Source organism: Lissotriton helveticus, chromosome 5_1 (assembly GCF_964261635.1).
Source record: "Lissotriton helveticus chromosome 5_1, aLisHel1.1, whole genome shotgun sequence".
Classification (NCBI taxonomy): Eukaryota; Metazoa; Chordata; class Amphibia; order Caudata; family Salamandridae; genus Lissotriton; species Lissotriton helveticus.
Genome location: NC_136065.1, coordinates 1,962,579,444 through 1,962,593,543, shown reverse-complemented (window position 1 = coordinate 1,962,593,543; position 14,100 = coordinate 1,962,579,444). Strand labels below are relative to the sequence as shown.

The 14,100-nt window shown below is 46.6% G+C and overlaps 1 protein-coding gene across 1 annotated transcript in view; it reads left to right on the top strand.

Annotated features, from left to right (window-relative positions):
- Nucleotides 1-13,830, top strand: part of ARL5C (ARF like GTPase 5C) — a 28,873-nt gene extending 15,043 nt beyond the window's left edge. Inside the window, exons 4-6 of the mRNA XM_078645636.1 lie at nucleotides 4,471-4,554; nucleotides 6,402-6,553; nucleotides 10,962-13,830. Coding sequence (XP_078501762.1) covers nucleotides 4,471-4,554; nucleotides 6,402-6,553; nucleotides 10,962-11,013 — 288 coding nt within the window. The 3' untranslated portion in view covers nucleotides 11,014-13,830. The remainder of the gene's footprint in view (nucleotides 1-4,470; nucleotides 4,555-6,401; nucleotides 6,554-10,961) is intronic.
- The last annotated feature ends 270 nt before the right edge of the window (nucleotides 13,831-14,100 follow it).

Below are 14,100 nucleotides of genomic sequence, written 5' to 3'. Positions count from 1 at the left end.
AGTCAGTGTAAAGTGGGGGGTGAACTCGTGCTCTCCTTCGAGGAGGAGGGATGGTCTACAGTGGTACAGGGTCGTTTTTTGTTCATCAGGCACGGAAACTAGAGGGGCTAGGTGTCATTCCTTCGGAGTGGCTTAGGGGCATCTGAAACAATTTCCCTGATACATGTGGCACATAAAGTAAAGGCTAAATACCGGGACCTTTATCGATTGCTTTACGTTGCACAAAAATAAAAATATATTAAAAAAAACACACACACAACAAACCTGGACCATTCACATTTGCAATATTTCTGTGTACTTTGCTTTTTAACCTTTAAGTAATCGAGTTGCTTCATTTCACCTGTATTTTACTTATATCGGAAACAGTGGCCATTTATTCGAAACTTACCAATCTAAGCGCTACAACTATGTTTGCTTTTCAAAAAAACCTTTATTTAAAAATGTTGGCGCACAAATACGGCCTACAACCACGTGGGCCGGCCACGGAGCAGACTGGAACTGTACATGAGGGGATATTTATTTGAGGAAAACGTAACAGAGTCGGTGGTCGTTGATTTCATAAAGGTGCGACAAGTGCAATAAAATCATATCGAACATTCATTGTGGGCAAGTACCATAAGTGCCGAAAATTCGAACTTTCAATAATACGGTAATCAATGACGCGTCAGAACTTAATATCAATTCATTGTCCGAATGTTCAATCAGTACCCATCCCCTCCTGGCCATGCGCTTCCAAAACTGCATACATATCATGATATCAAGGCTGAGCAACCGGAACACAACAGGGAGTTGCAAGTTTCATTTGTACCGGCGCCATTTTGGGTGAGGTCAGGCAGGTCCAAGTATAGTCAAAATGTCTCCACCAACTCGTGGCTGGACCAGAGCCTCTTTCGGCAGTCCAAAAGTTTCGTTAAAGGGCAACAGAAGGGGCCGTCGATATGAACCATCAGTCAAAGGGGGGAGGGAGGCAACTATCTTTCCTACCGGGTCATACTGGTGTTCCACCGGAACTGATCAAATTGGTAGTCTGCAGGATTTTGGTCATTCAAACTGAGGCTGGCGCCAGCATGAGAGCGCCAACGTCTCGTGGCTACATCTTGGTCGTTCCGCGGGCAATCATGGCAGTCATTCCCCATCGGGGGGGCCTGCGGGGGTCGGGGGCCCCTGCAGTTCTCATAGAATCTTCAAAGCTGAGGAGAACGCTTCTGGACGGGGGACTCATTTTCTAGCTGACAAGCGACCAGGCCATCTTTGCACGCCAGGCCCAATCCTGCAGAGTCGACCGTTATTTTATGAGTTCCGCGGCAACCGGCAGTCGCTGGATCGCAAGAGCAGACGGACTCCAGCCTGTCGGGCGTGGCGTTGCACCGCAAGAGGGGTGGGCGCAACTCAGCTTGGTGAGTGAGGCGCAGGGGTGCAGCGCTGTGTCCCAAGAGTGGGAGGAACTCAGCTGGTTCGGGCGAAGCTCCGTTGTATCACAACAGTGGACGAGACCCCGTCGGGTGAGTGGAGCGTTGCTGCACTGCAAGAGTGGACGAACCCTTGTCGGGTGAGTGGAGCGTTGGGGGTGCAGCTGAGGGGCCTCCACCTGGGGAGGTGGGAGAGGCTCGTCCGCGCCGCCTCTCCCTCCCAGTGCACCCCACGCCGTCTCCTGGCGCTGACATTCGTGATGGCCGGACCAGGCGATGAGAGAGGGGGGGGGGTCGGAGGCATAAGCAAGACATCCCCCCCGTGGCCTGCAAGGCGCCAGAAGAGGATGGGAAGACCAGTACATTCCGGGCCATCCACCCCACGACCTCTCCGGCCGATGGCGGCCAGCCGGGCCCCGCCCTGCACGTATCGAGGCCTCGTCTTCCGGATGGGCGTAACCGTGGACCTGTTGCACTTCGGGAGCTTCCGGAATGGGGGTAGGTATCTGCTGACTTGTATCTATCTTATGTTACCGTTATTGGGCGTGGCGGGCGGTGGGACAGACATGTTTGGAGCAGTGAGGGGCGGCGGAGCCTAGCTACCTCGTGGCTGCCGTGATGTCAAGCTTGGCTTCTCTCACCACTTTTCATGTTTCTTATTGCGGGCTATTTCTAACATTTCTTATTTCTAGCGAAGTCAAAAAAACTCATCAGTGGCCTACTGATTTTGCTCGATTTCTTTTTCCTTCCTTTTCTAGTGTGTTTCGTGCTAAAGTTTCTGTTAACAGGATACAGTGATTACTTCGTATTTTACATATGTCCTTTTTATTAGGGGCGCCCTCCGGTTGAGCCAGATGATCTACCTCTAATAAATGGTCCGGGTGGAACTAGTTTACCAATCAGTGGGGAGTAGATAGGCATGACCGATTACAACGGGGGACAAAGGTCCGCATTACCTACCCTTCACTACTTGCAAAGACTAGACAGAATATTTCTATTCCACGTTATTTGCAAACAGAGAATACCTCAAAAGAACTATTCCTTGAACAATAAATGTCCAGACAATCAATCAATCAGTGGGGAGAAAAACGGGCATGACGGATTACAACGGGGGACAAAAGTCTGCATTACCTATCCTTCGCTATCTGCAAAGGGAGACAGAATATTCCTATTCTTCTCTGTTTGTAGACAGGGAATATCTCAAGAGCGATAATCGATAAAAAAATCGATAACAAACAATCAGTGGGGAGAAAGATAGGCATGACGGATTACAATGGGGGACAAAAGTCTGCATTACCTACCCTTCACTATCTGCAAAGGGAGACAGAATATTCCTATTCTTCCCCGTTTGTAGACAGCGAATGTCTCAAAGAGCAACAGAGCAACCAATCAATCAGTGGGGAGAAATACAGGCATGACGGATTACAACGGGGGACAAAAGTCCGCATTACCTATCCTTCACTATTTGCAAAGAGAGAGGAACGTTCCTATTCGTCGCTGTTTACAAACAGAGAATGTCTCAAAGAGAACCAATACTTCAAGTAGCAACCAAGGCTAAATGAACCAATCAATGAACAATACCAGTATTTAAATACCGATTCCAATATAAACAATCAATCACTCAATCAATCAGATGGATAAAGTCATCCTATCAATCAGACGTAAAGACGTCCTACTTAACCTTACCCGGACCGGACCGTGTGGACAGTTCTTCGCCTTCCCTTTCCAGCGCCCGATCGTTCTTACTCCATGTTTTTACCGCAGCATTCCTGTGGGATCCCAGTCAGGACAGTAGGTCGCTTGAGAGAGGTCCGTTCGGAATCGGTGAAGTTCATTCAATCGGCAGCCGGACGAGGGCCCTCTCAAGGCAGGTATACTCCAATCGTTCAGATGTTCACCCCATCGTCTGGACCTCTCTTACCGGACCTTATGTCGCTGATGGGCCCCGCGTTGGGACGCCAATTGAGGAAAAACAGCCCAAATTACAACCGATGCCCAGGCTGCTGGCACAAGACGCCTCTTAGTTCCCATTTTGGTCAGTTACCAAATAAAGAGACGGGCGCTGGAAGGGGGAGTGCAAGAACAGATTTTTATTTCTCATGAGGAGAGCCTGTCATTTCGGACACGCGCACAATGTCTTCAAGAGGTGCTCTAACCGCATCTCTGAGGCCTGGCCTCTTATACACAGGTTTATGGCTTTATTACATTTATGACATCCGTGGTATTGCTTTGAAGTTCAAAAAGGCATCTTTGGAATCCCCGGTTCAGGCCCCTTCTCACACATCTACAGTAGAGGTCCCCACCCAAATCACAGCATGATAGCTATCGCGCAGCTGGACATTCCGCTGGGAACAGGAATGTGGGCGATCGGTCGGATCTAGGGGTGTGAAGGCATTGATTAATCCCCGCTCCTTTGATGTGGGGCGAGGTCCTACTGTAGGGGGCAATAAACTGCATCTGTTGAGCTAGGTGATGGCCTGGGGTCAGGCCGGACAATCGGGCAGGGAGGAAGAGGTTATCAAAAGGGCCTGTTCTATGAATGAGATGAAAGAGTGAGGGGGGTTCAGCACGGGATGTGGCTCAGAGACAGGGTCGCGCTGGAGGTGTGTTTATGACCCAAGCAGGAGAGACCGGGGGCTGTCGGGGATGCTTGCGAGGCTGGGGAGTGAGGGGGAGAGAGAGACGCTGGCTATCGGGAGTGGGCAGAGAGGCCATGGTAATCAAAATGGCTGTTGTGTACGTGCGTGCATGGGCCTATGCTGGCGGGATGATGCGGTCAATGCTTCGCGGTATTCGTTCTGCTTACAGCGAGGGGTATGGTGAACACAAATGAACGCCGCTTATGTACATATACATTGTCATTTTCCACATGTTGACCTCGTACATGTAGATGAGGGGAGCACCTGAACCATGTGTGCCAGGCAGCCATGAGCTAAATATGTACTTACTACTCCATAGTCCCAGCAGGTGCATTTCCAGGAGCCTCGGAGATTGCTCATATACAAGTTTTTCAGGTACATTTTGCAGAAAGCTTAACCCAGTTTATTCTTTTTTTTCCTAGTTTGTGATCCTTGTTGTTGACAGCACTGATCGGGAGAGACTGACTGTGACCCGGGAGGAGCTGTACAGAATGCTGGCACACGAGGTGAGTAGCTTGCCACTGCCTACGCTCTACCCTTCCTCAGTAGCAGCTGCTACCAGACCTGGGTGGTGGGGCAGGGGTGGGGTAAGACCAAAAAGGAAAACCTAAACAAAAAAAACCCCACTTACCTGAAACGGCTGCCGCCGCTCCTTCGTTCTCCATCCTTCCCACATCTTTCTGCACTCCAAGCCAGCAGCAGGAAGCACCCACCCTACCAACCGCCCCATAACCAATCGCAGCGCTGTAATACAGCGTTGTGATTGGTCTGAGCGCCGTGGGTCAGCGCTCAGACGGGTTACTAGGAGGGTTTGCATATTCCTCACCAGACTGTGTAGTGCAGCCTGGTGGAGGATATGCAAAATGCACAGGACTGCTTGGGGCGGCACAAGAGGGCCAGTCTAGTAGTCCTCTGCACTTCAGGTGTGAAAACCACTCCTCTCCCTACTCCGCGAGTCCTGCCACTGACATATATAGGAAAAATAATATGATGATAATCATAGTTATCCTTTTATTTTTCCTTTTTTTCAGTTGGGCGACACTTAGCCTTAGCGGAGGAGCCGCCACTTCCCATCCTGAGGTCCTTTATGCTCACACTAGTGCAGTGTTATCTTTCTGGTGCCACTGCACTGTTTTTTATGATCCTAAGTTTTTATACTGCTCTGATCTCTACCATGTTCCAGCTTCTTAGATCTCTCTCTCCCTACTTGGAAGTATTTCGAGTGCTGGCAGAGCCGAGGGGCTGCACAGAGAAAATGGGATACATCCTGTTACGGGCAAGTTAAATGCCTTAACTGCAGCAGCAAAATAGAAATACAGAGGATAGGGGGGTTCTGGCGTACAATAAATTCAGTCTTATATATTTGTACTGGAGCAAAGATTAGTGCACAAGGATTAGTTGGCACACATAAACAGAGATGAAGATTTTGCAGTGGGTGGCACCGTTCGAGGGGCAGCAATGAACTTTGGTCCTGCGTAACACTCGGAGGAGGTAGATCACATCTTCAAGTTCATGCTGTATAGGACCTACTGACTCGTGCTTTGAGTTTTGCGCCTACAAGAGGTTTATGCCCAGGTAATAGATGGGTAAAAGAATAGGTTTATAAAGTACTTTTAGGGTTTGCACAAATCCGAGTGGAAGAGGGAGGGCATGGAGGTCTGAGTATGGGGTGGTATTTGTTCGCTTTGGTTGAGTGTCAGGAATTCACCAAGAAAGACCACTGTAAGTTGGATGCATGGGGAGTAGGGTGTTGCCTCTGACAAAGTCCTTGCATGTTGGAAAAGTAGGTGTGGGTTGGGGTAGATGCTGTCCTCTTTCGTAGATAGGCTTATCTAATATCGGGTTAACTGAGATGCTTTTGACATCTACTTGGAAGAGAAGTATTGATCACTTTGGAAGGCTCTTGCTATTGGCTGTGGGGTCTAGGAGACTTTGTCCAAAAGAGCTGCAAGGAACTGAATATATAGATTGACTGTCATAGGTGCAAACATTCACTCTTGTGGACGTACAGACTTCACTCAGTGCAGACAATTAGTACTCTTTTGAATAGGTCTGTTGCAAAGAATTCGGTGAAGTTGGTAAGGGCTGCATTAGATATGTCCATGTTATTAGAGAGGTGTTAAGTGAAACCTTGTTTTAGACTGTCCGATATTACTAAGATTAGGAACATCATGAGAATGGAAATCTGAAAAGTCCTCTATGAACTATAACCAGGCAGTGGCAGTCCATGTGACTCTGAAATAGTGGCAAGTTTCTGGGAGGGTTGTCGTACACTCTTTTCTTTTCACTGCTAATGCCCCCACCCATGGTCATTCCTTTCTTTGCTTCAATCTTCTTCCTGCTCCCCTTCCAGGATTTGCAGAACGCTGCTGTGCTCATATTTGCCAACAAGCAGGATGTGAAGAATTCCATGTCCACGTCAGAGATCTCTAAATACCTCACACTCAGTGGCATCAAGGACCACCCATGGCACATCCAGGCCTGCTGTGCTCTCACTGGGGAGGGGTAAGTGTGGCTTCTACCTTTGTGTGTTTGCGGGGTGGGGGTCTGGTGAGTGGAGTGTTTTCTAGTCGGTGTAGGGGGGTGTCGCAGGGCTTGTGTTCCTCTATCCTGTTGTACCACAGAGGATTGTTCGTCTGTCTTGACGGAAGTGAGTGTAAACTGTCAAACAGTTGTATGCCTTTGTGTAGAAGTGATTTGTTGTGATGTTCACTGGAACTGTATATCATGTGCTGTCACATTAATGCAAATGTGTGATACCACGATGGGTGCGAATGTGAATGACGCCTCAAATAGTTGTTTCCACGACTGATGACCTAGAGCGAAGTGACTATAATGAGGGGGGGGGGAATCTGTTCATGCCAGAGGCACTTAGGAGGGCCAGGGGTATGTATTAAATACTCGGGTGTATGGTGAGGTGGGGGTGGAGGTTCCTCTTGTATCAGTTATTGATTTAAACTAGACTTCTGGCTCCAGCTCCTCCACGGATGACCATCCATATCCTTTTTCTACGAATCGTCTCCACAATGCCCTTCTCTGTGATGTCTCTGCTCTACTCCTTTCTGTATGTGGTCTATCTTCTCCACTTCCAAAATGTTAGTTTTAGGCTACTTGTGACAGTCACCCCAATCTCTCAACCCACTTTCCAGGATGGCAGTCTGCCTTTTTGCCAAGATAAGGTGGCCTTAAAATAACCCTCCTGTTTCTCCCTTACATAACCAAACCACTGTCCATCTCAGCTGGGTCTAACTTGTCCTGTTTGGGAATCCAAACCCAGCTACAGGCATGGTGCAAAAGCCGGTGTTTTGTTTGAGAATAAGGCTTGTGGTTAATATGAACCAAGGGCAGTCTGAATGAAAATCTAACAGATCAGCCACCTAACACCGGTGAATCGAGCTCTTCAGGTTGTAGCTAAAGTGCAGTTAGAGGATCTGATTCTTTTAGCCACCAGATCACATGAACAATTGCTGTAGGACCTCTGTTGTGGTCCCAGGAGGTATGTGTGTGTTATATATTTATTGAGTTTTATATTGTGCACACTTGACCCGAGGGCTTCAGAACGCTTCATAGAGTTAGCATAAGCATATCCTTGAGATACAGTTGGAGTAAATACAGCTAGAGTAAATACAGCTACACAGTGACAGCGAGTGACAAGGTATGACATTGCGTAAGCCAAAATACGTAATATACATTTGGGGTAGAAATCGATACTTGGTGACATTTTATGACGAGGTGTACAAGGACATTGTGGGAAGACTGCAGATACAATGTTCAAGTAGTTACGGTGTGCAAAATACATATCGCTGCAATTGTACAAATTTGCCAGTTGAGTAAAATAATGACAGCAAAACACATAGAATCAATAAATACAACAAAACAGGATGAACAGAAGTAGAGAAAGACGTTGTAGGTCTAAGGAATCTGGTGTATGGTCTCTTGCGGATGGGTGTGGAACTAGAGGCAGATATCCCTGGGGTAGTGGTGCACAGATTCATTTGGAGGGGGAGGGAGTCTGAAGGCTAGTCGGGAGCTTTAAGGTGGGTTGAGGTAGTTGTTGAAGAGAAGAAGCTTCAGTTTCTTCTTGACGTGAGGTAAGCGTTGATTTTTTTCCCTCCTGTCCCGGTGCTGGGAGTTCCCACTTTTTTTAGCATTACCAGAGAAGGAGCGGGTGCAGTATTTCTTAGATTTTGGAGTGATCAAGAGTAGTATGAATTTGGTCCAGCCTGGCTAATTCGTCTCTTAACTTTATGCGAGTACTCCGAAGAAGAGACAGAAAATAAACTTGTCTGCGATTCAGAATGGTGGCAGGTTCAATCCCTTCTTCCATATAACCCATGGTCAGCTACAGCTGGCATAAGAAGGCATCCTTTTGTGAAACGCATGTTGCTTTGATAGGAACAATACGGGTTGCCTTTACCACTAAAAACAGACCTCGGCCATGGCAAACTAACCCTCGGACTGTGCTGTTACACACTGCTCTGTTCTTCCTGAGAGACTTGGAAGATGAGTGGTGCAGTGGGTCAACTCCTGCAGATTATTGCGTCTCACTGAACAGGGCATCCTGGAAGGGCAGTGGCTGGCGAGGGAAGTTACTTAAACTTCAGGAAGGGATGGAGTCTAAATGCTATTCCTTGCTGTGTGAAGTCAGCCATCTTCCATTGAGAGGGAGGAGATCTATGCAAGGACTATATCAGGTGTCCTGTATAGAGGACAAGAGCGCAAGCATTGGCTCGGAAAGAGACCCTCCTACCTGTCTGCTTGGACACTTGGTGGTGGTAAAATACAGTGCGTAGAACTGTTCTCAAATAAACCATAGTTAAAGGTCCGACTTTCTAGTGCAGGTGAAACAGCAAGGTCTGCAGGGTCCTTGACAACCTATGTAACCGTTTGTTTATTGGAAGCAAGATGTCCCCAATCACCTATAATGCGGTAGTAGAGCATGAATCCCGAAAGCAGATATTGGGTACAGCGGGAAAAGTACTGCTGGAAAGGCTGCTATTTACTACACAGTCGCAGAAGGCAGCGCCTCGAGACCCCCACAGGTGATGTGCCTCGCTATATAAATGACTGATTGTTCACCCACTTGAAGTGTTTTTACCAGAACTCTTAGACTTGCACTCAGACTCCAGGCAGCCTGCCAGCATGGAGTAAATTCCTGGCCGTCTTGGAAAGCTTCAGAAACTGTTTCTCTGTTGAGAAACCTGTGGCTCTCTGATCTGGCCCAGACTCATTTAATGACGCTACTGACTGGTCTGTCCCAGAGTCTGCACCAGTGGCGGCTCGCCAAGGGAGTGCTGCTGGGCGGTGAGGCAGGGGAGGGGTAGGGTGGGGGGGTAGTGGAGTCCGACATAAGAGAGACGGGAGTAAGGTAAGTAATTAAATAAATAAAACAATTTACCTTGCGCTCACTGCATCGCCTACTCTGCGATGCAGGGCGTGCGCTGTAAATTGTTTTATGTATTTGATTATTTCCTTACTCCTGTCCAACTCCACTACCCTCTTCACCCCCTCCCCCCGCCCCACCTTGCCCCCTCCCCCGCCCGCCTCACCGCCCTGCAGCACTCCCTCGGCGGGCCGCCACTGGTCTTCTCTGACCTCAGTCAGACCTGCTCAAGAAGTGACTTTGCTAATCCCCACCCAAAGAAGTATGGAGCATATAGCGCTTCCCTCCTTGCAAGAAAGCCATGCTTGATTTGTAAAAGAATAAATGCCAAGGCCCAAAGTTTTGCTCTGAAGCGTGCGGCCAGCCTCTTCCGCGCATCATCAAATATTCTCACTCTTGCAGGTTCCCATTTCCTCCCTTAGTTATGGGTTTTCCCTCCTTATTTCTCCTCCTTTCCTGTTGTGTCTCATGCTCTGGGTCAGTCTGATTAGGAAAAATAAGTACCGGCTCCCAAACAGAGGGCCAGTGGTCCCCACCTGCCAACACCGGCTCAAATTAAGTACTGCTGCCCCAGCAAAAATCCACTCATAATTTATTGGGTCTATAAGGCAATCCACTTGTGTGAACCTAATTACATTGCCTCTAAGTCCAATGTGTCTAGCAAAGGCAGTATTAAGTACATTTATTAACTATCAATTTAAACTATAATAACCGATTTAGTTTCTTAATGTAGAAAAAGTGGTTACGTTTTGGAATCTATCGTTTTTCAAAATTGCATACAAAGGGCCGCACATTGCATACATAAGTCAGTTAATCTGTATGCAAGTACAGTTTAAACATATTCTAGGTGAAAACGACAGTGCCTTTAAATCTAGCAGACTCTCAATGTACCCAGCAAAAGGCCATCTCAGTAGATGGACAAGACTCTGAACGAACTTCTCCCTCTGGTTGTACAGTTTTACAGGATTTCAAAACCCATATCACAATGCTCTTAACCTTCTAGACGGTAGTGTATACCCCATACATAACCATGTGCTGTCTCTTCCTTTGTATCCATTTAATGTCCGAGTTCATGTCGTAAGTGTATTTTCATGTCTCTTTCCACATGTTGGCTACAAATCCCTTTTGCTTTGCACAATTCCCTGATGCTCTCGGAGCCTAGATTTGTGCTTTATGATGATGTAAAAGGTGACTGGAGTCTAGGCCTCGTGCCTCTCCCTTGAGTAGGGCTACAGGGGTAAAAGAATAAACTGAACATCTAGATTTCCAAAAGTGAAAAATGCTACTGGTAGTGGGTTGGAAGACTCACTGCCACGCGATGGAGCGCAGATCCACACTCTGCATTGCTTTACCCACCTTGTTGCATCCTGTAGTAGTCGTTCTATTACCTCACCCTTCCTAATCCTTTTCCTAGTCGTAAATGTTAGTAGTGTGCCAAACCCTCTCCTCAAACTCTAACTTGACTCTCAAGGTTACTCTGATTGTGCTGTTGTGGCCTGTAACATTGCACTCTCTCTCTCTCTAAATTAGGTTACCAGCTGGACTGGAGTGGATGAAATCTAGACTGATGACCACAAACTGAATGCCTTTGACCGATGCCAACTGAGGATCCCTCTTGCTGCTGCCACCTGAGGGTTTCCCCACAGATGCCAACTAAGGGCCGAATGGAGGCCTGCCTCGCAGACGCCAACTGAAGTTTCTATTGCATATGCCTGCTGAGTGCGCCATCTTAATGGACCCTGGGATCCTTGTAACATTTCTAAAGGCATGCATTTCTTTGTTATTTATTATTTTTTTTATGCACAAGGCTTGTGTTTTTTTGGAGAACCCCTTCAACTTTTCTATTTTAAGACTTGGAAACCGGGTTTTTATACAAGTAATCTATTTTTGTGCATCATGGATGGAGTTTCTTTTTAAACTTTTTTGGAAAGGAGACTGACCTACAGTGTTACAGTATAATGTTCTACATGCTGCAGAAACAAACATGGCGTCAGCTCTTGGACAGACCTGGTTGGCTGATACCCAGTACTCTATATGAGACTCTGCCAGTGTAATGCAGCGGCCAAGATCCTCTCCAGGGCAATTTTAATAAGTTACACGGGTAGAATTTATTTTTAATGTACTTTGTGCTTCCTTTTTCATACCTCCCGCTAAAGAACACTTCAGATCATGAGAGTGGATAGAGCCTCTCGCAGCCTGTGATCAGCGGACACGGAAGGTCTTGAAGCTACTAATCTTAAGAAAAGGACCCGACATTGGTTGGATGGCCTTTCATTAGGAAGGCACACAATTTGGTCGAAAGCTATTCTTTATTGGATCTAATTGTGATGGATTATTTGGGTCGTCTGAGAACTGGTGCTATGCCCTTTTGGCAGTCATATTTTTCAGATGGATCCTTTTGGGTCATTTTGGGTCACATGGAGAAGACTGTCTACAAGGAGGGCCGCCTCCGCTCTGTTGAAAGGAGAGTTTTTGTTTTGACGCAACATGCAGGTAGTCCTTAGCTGCATGTGAGTAACTTGGCCACCCGTTGAAACTCTCCGCCCCTCTTTTCCTGCCTCAAGTGCAGTCCGTTGTAATGATCATGGACGTCCGATGATATCATTCCTATTTACCAATTGGAATATATTTTGAGTGTTCTGTGTCTTTTGATAAAAGAAAGTTGTCTGTAGGCCCGTTCCCTCATGAATGCCTTCTGTGACAGGCATTAATGATCAATATTGCCCTACTGGCTTCCCTGAGGGTGCAGTCCGCTGCAGAGAAGCATTAATCAGTCATTCATCATTTCATTGCCCTGTGGCATGCCCCAACACTGGCTCTGCATGTATGCCAACCTTGGGGGTAACAGCCTCTCAGGGAATGCTGATGCTTCAGGAGAAGCGTACCCAAGAAAGTTTGTCTGCATGGGTTAGCTTGGAAGAGCATTCACTACCCCACCAGCCCTTACCACATCATCCCCGATGAGGCCTTGTTTCAAAGCGCCCCCTTGAGCCATGAGCGCGGTTACCTCGAATTCTGCAAGATGCCCATAACACTGTGAGTCCATATTTTTCAGCACATGGATAGACCGATTGTAGCAAATAATGGGACCCTAAATATTAATAAAGCCTTATAACCCACCGTAATGGGCTATACTGGCCATTATAGACCTAGTCCAATGTTGAAGGTCCGAGCCAAAGGCAGGGGCTTTTAACAAGGGTGCAGGACATTAATGTCGGTATAGCCCAGCTATGGTGGGCTATAATGCTATTAGAACATTCTACCGGTAAAGGACAGAATGCTCTAACAAAAACCTCACGGAGCCCAAGCTTTGTTCAAAGCAACAGCTGTGAAGGACAACATTGGAATGTTGGAACTCCGGGCTTATACAAGTCATTAGAAGTCTGGAGCACTCAATTGTTTCCAATGAACCTACCAAACTTCCAATGTTCTGCTACAGCAGTAGTGAGCAGCCAACTCCATCTACACACCCAACAGCACAATTGAGCGGTACATTACAAAAACCACAGTAAACAAATGTCATCTCGGATATACTGTGCATTGGAGCATTTAGGAGTATGACACTGAAGCATACGTTTGTGGGTATGAATGATTTAATAGGGCAAACAATATAGCTGGTGACATAAATACTCGTATCGAGTTGCTCATCACAGCAGCTGTGAGCAAATCACAGGATGTGACGACGGTTACACTATCTTAAGACACCGATGCTATATTTTACGGGCCAAGATATCATGGGCTATACAGTGTCACATCGAAGAGGATATTCATCTTATTCACTCATTGACTATCTCTGAAAAACTATGTTATGAACAGAAATATATGGTCTTAATGGATTTAACCAGGCAGTCTCATATGAAAGCATTAATGTATGTACAATACTAGCATATACAAATTGGAGATGATGAGATGTCCACAATGTAGAGGGGCGGTCTCAGAATCCGAAATCCTGGGGTAAACCGTATCACCTTAACAGGTGATGTATCCAAAGATGTACACAGCAAGTTTAGTAGCAGGAGAGATGCCTAATTCTCATTCTATAGTTAAGGCTCACAATATCCTGATGTGTTTATATGCACACTGCTGATATGTGGCGACTTATCCAAAGTGTAGTATTATGGATATGATAGATGCCTCCAATTGTCACCGGTTCGTTTCACCTCGGTGCAACTCCCTCCCTCTAAAGAGGTCACGCTTTGTGTCCCTGTGCCCCCTTCCCCATGGGAAAGAGCAGCCACAGGCCTAACGCAAACTAACAGAGTATGTTCAGAGGTCATTTACCGGTATGACCTCATGGAGCTGGAAAAAAAAATGGTGTTCGATATGTTTTTCATAACTAAAACCAGCAATTGCTTTATTTTAAAATGTGGTGCGAAATAAAGAACATTGTGAAAAAAAATATTTGGTAATACAGCAATTGTCACTCCTTTTGTTTACGGCCAACTTGTGAATAACTTGTTATGTTTCTTATTCAGTGTTTTTGCTTGCTCGCTCTCGTTGGAAGCCAGTTCATACCAGTTTAGACTTGAGCTGGAATTCAACTCCAACTGTACTTTAAGTTTTTTCCCTTGTAAATTTTTTATTAGGGCCCTGTGGAAATTTTATTCCAAAGCTGCCTCTGGTTCATTCTAGACTTTGCAGAGTGCACCTTAATAGAGATGCTATTTAC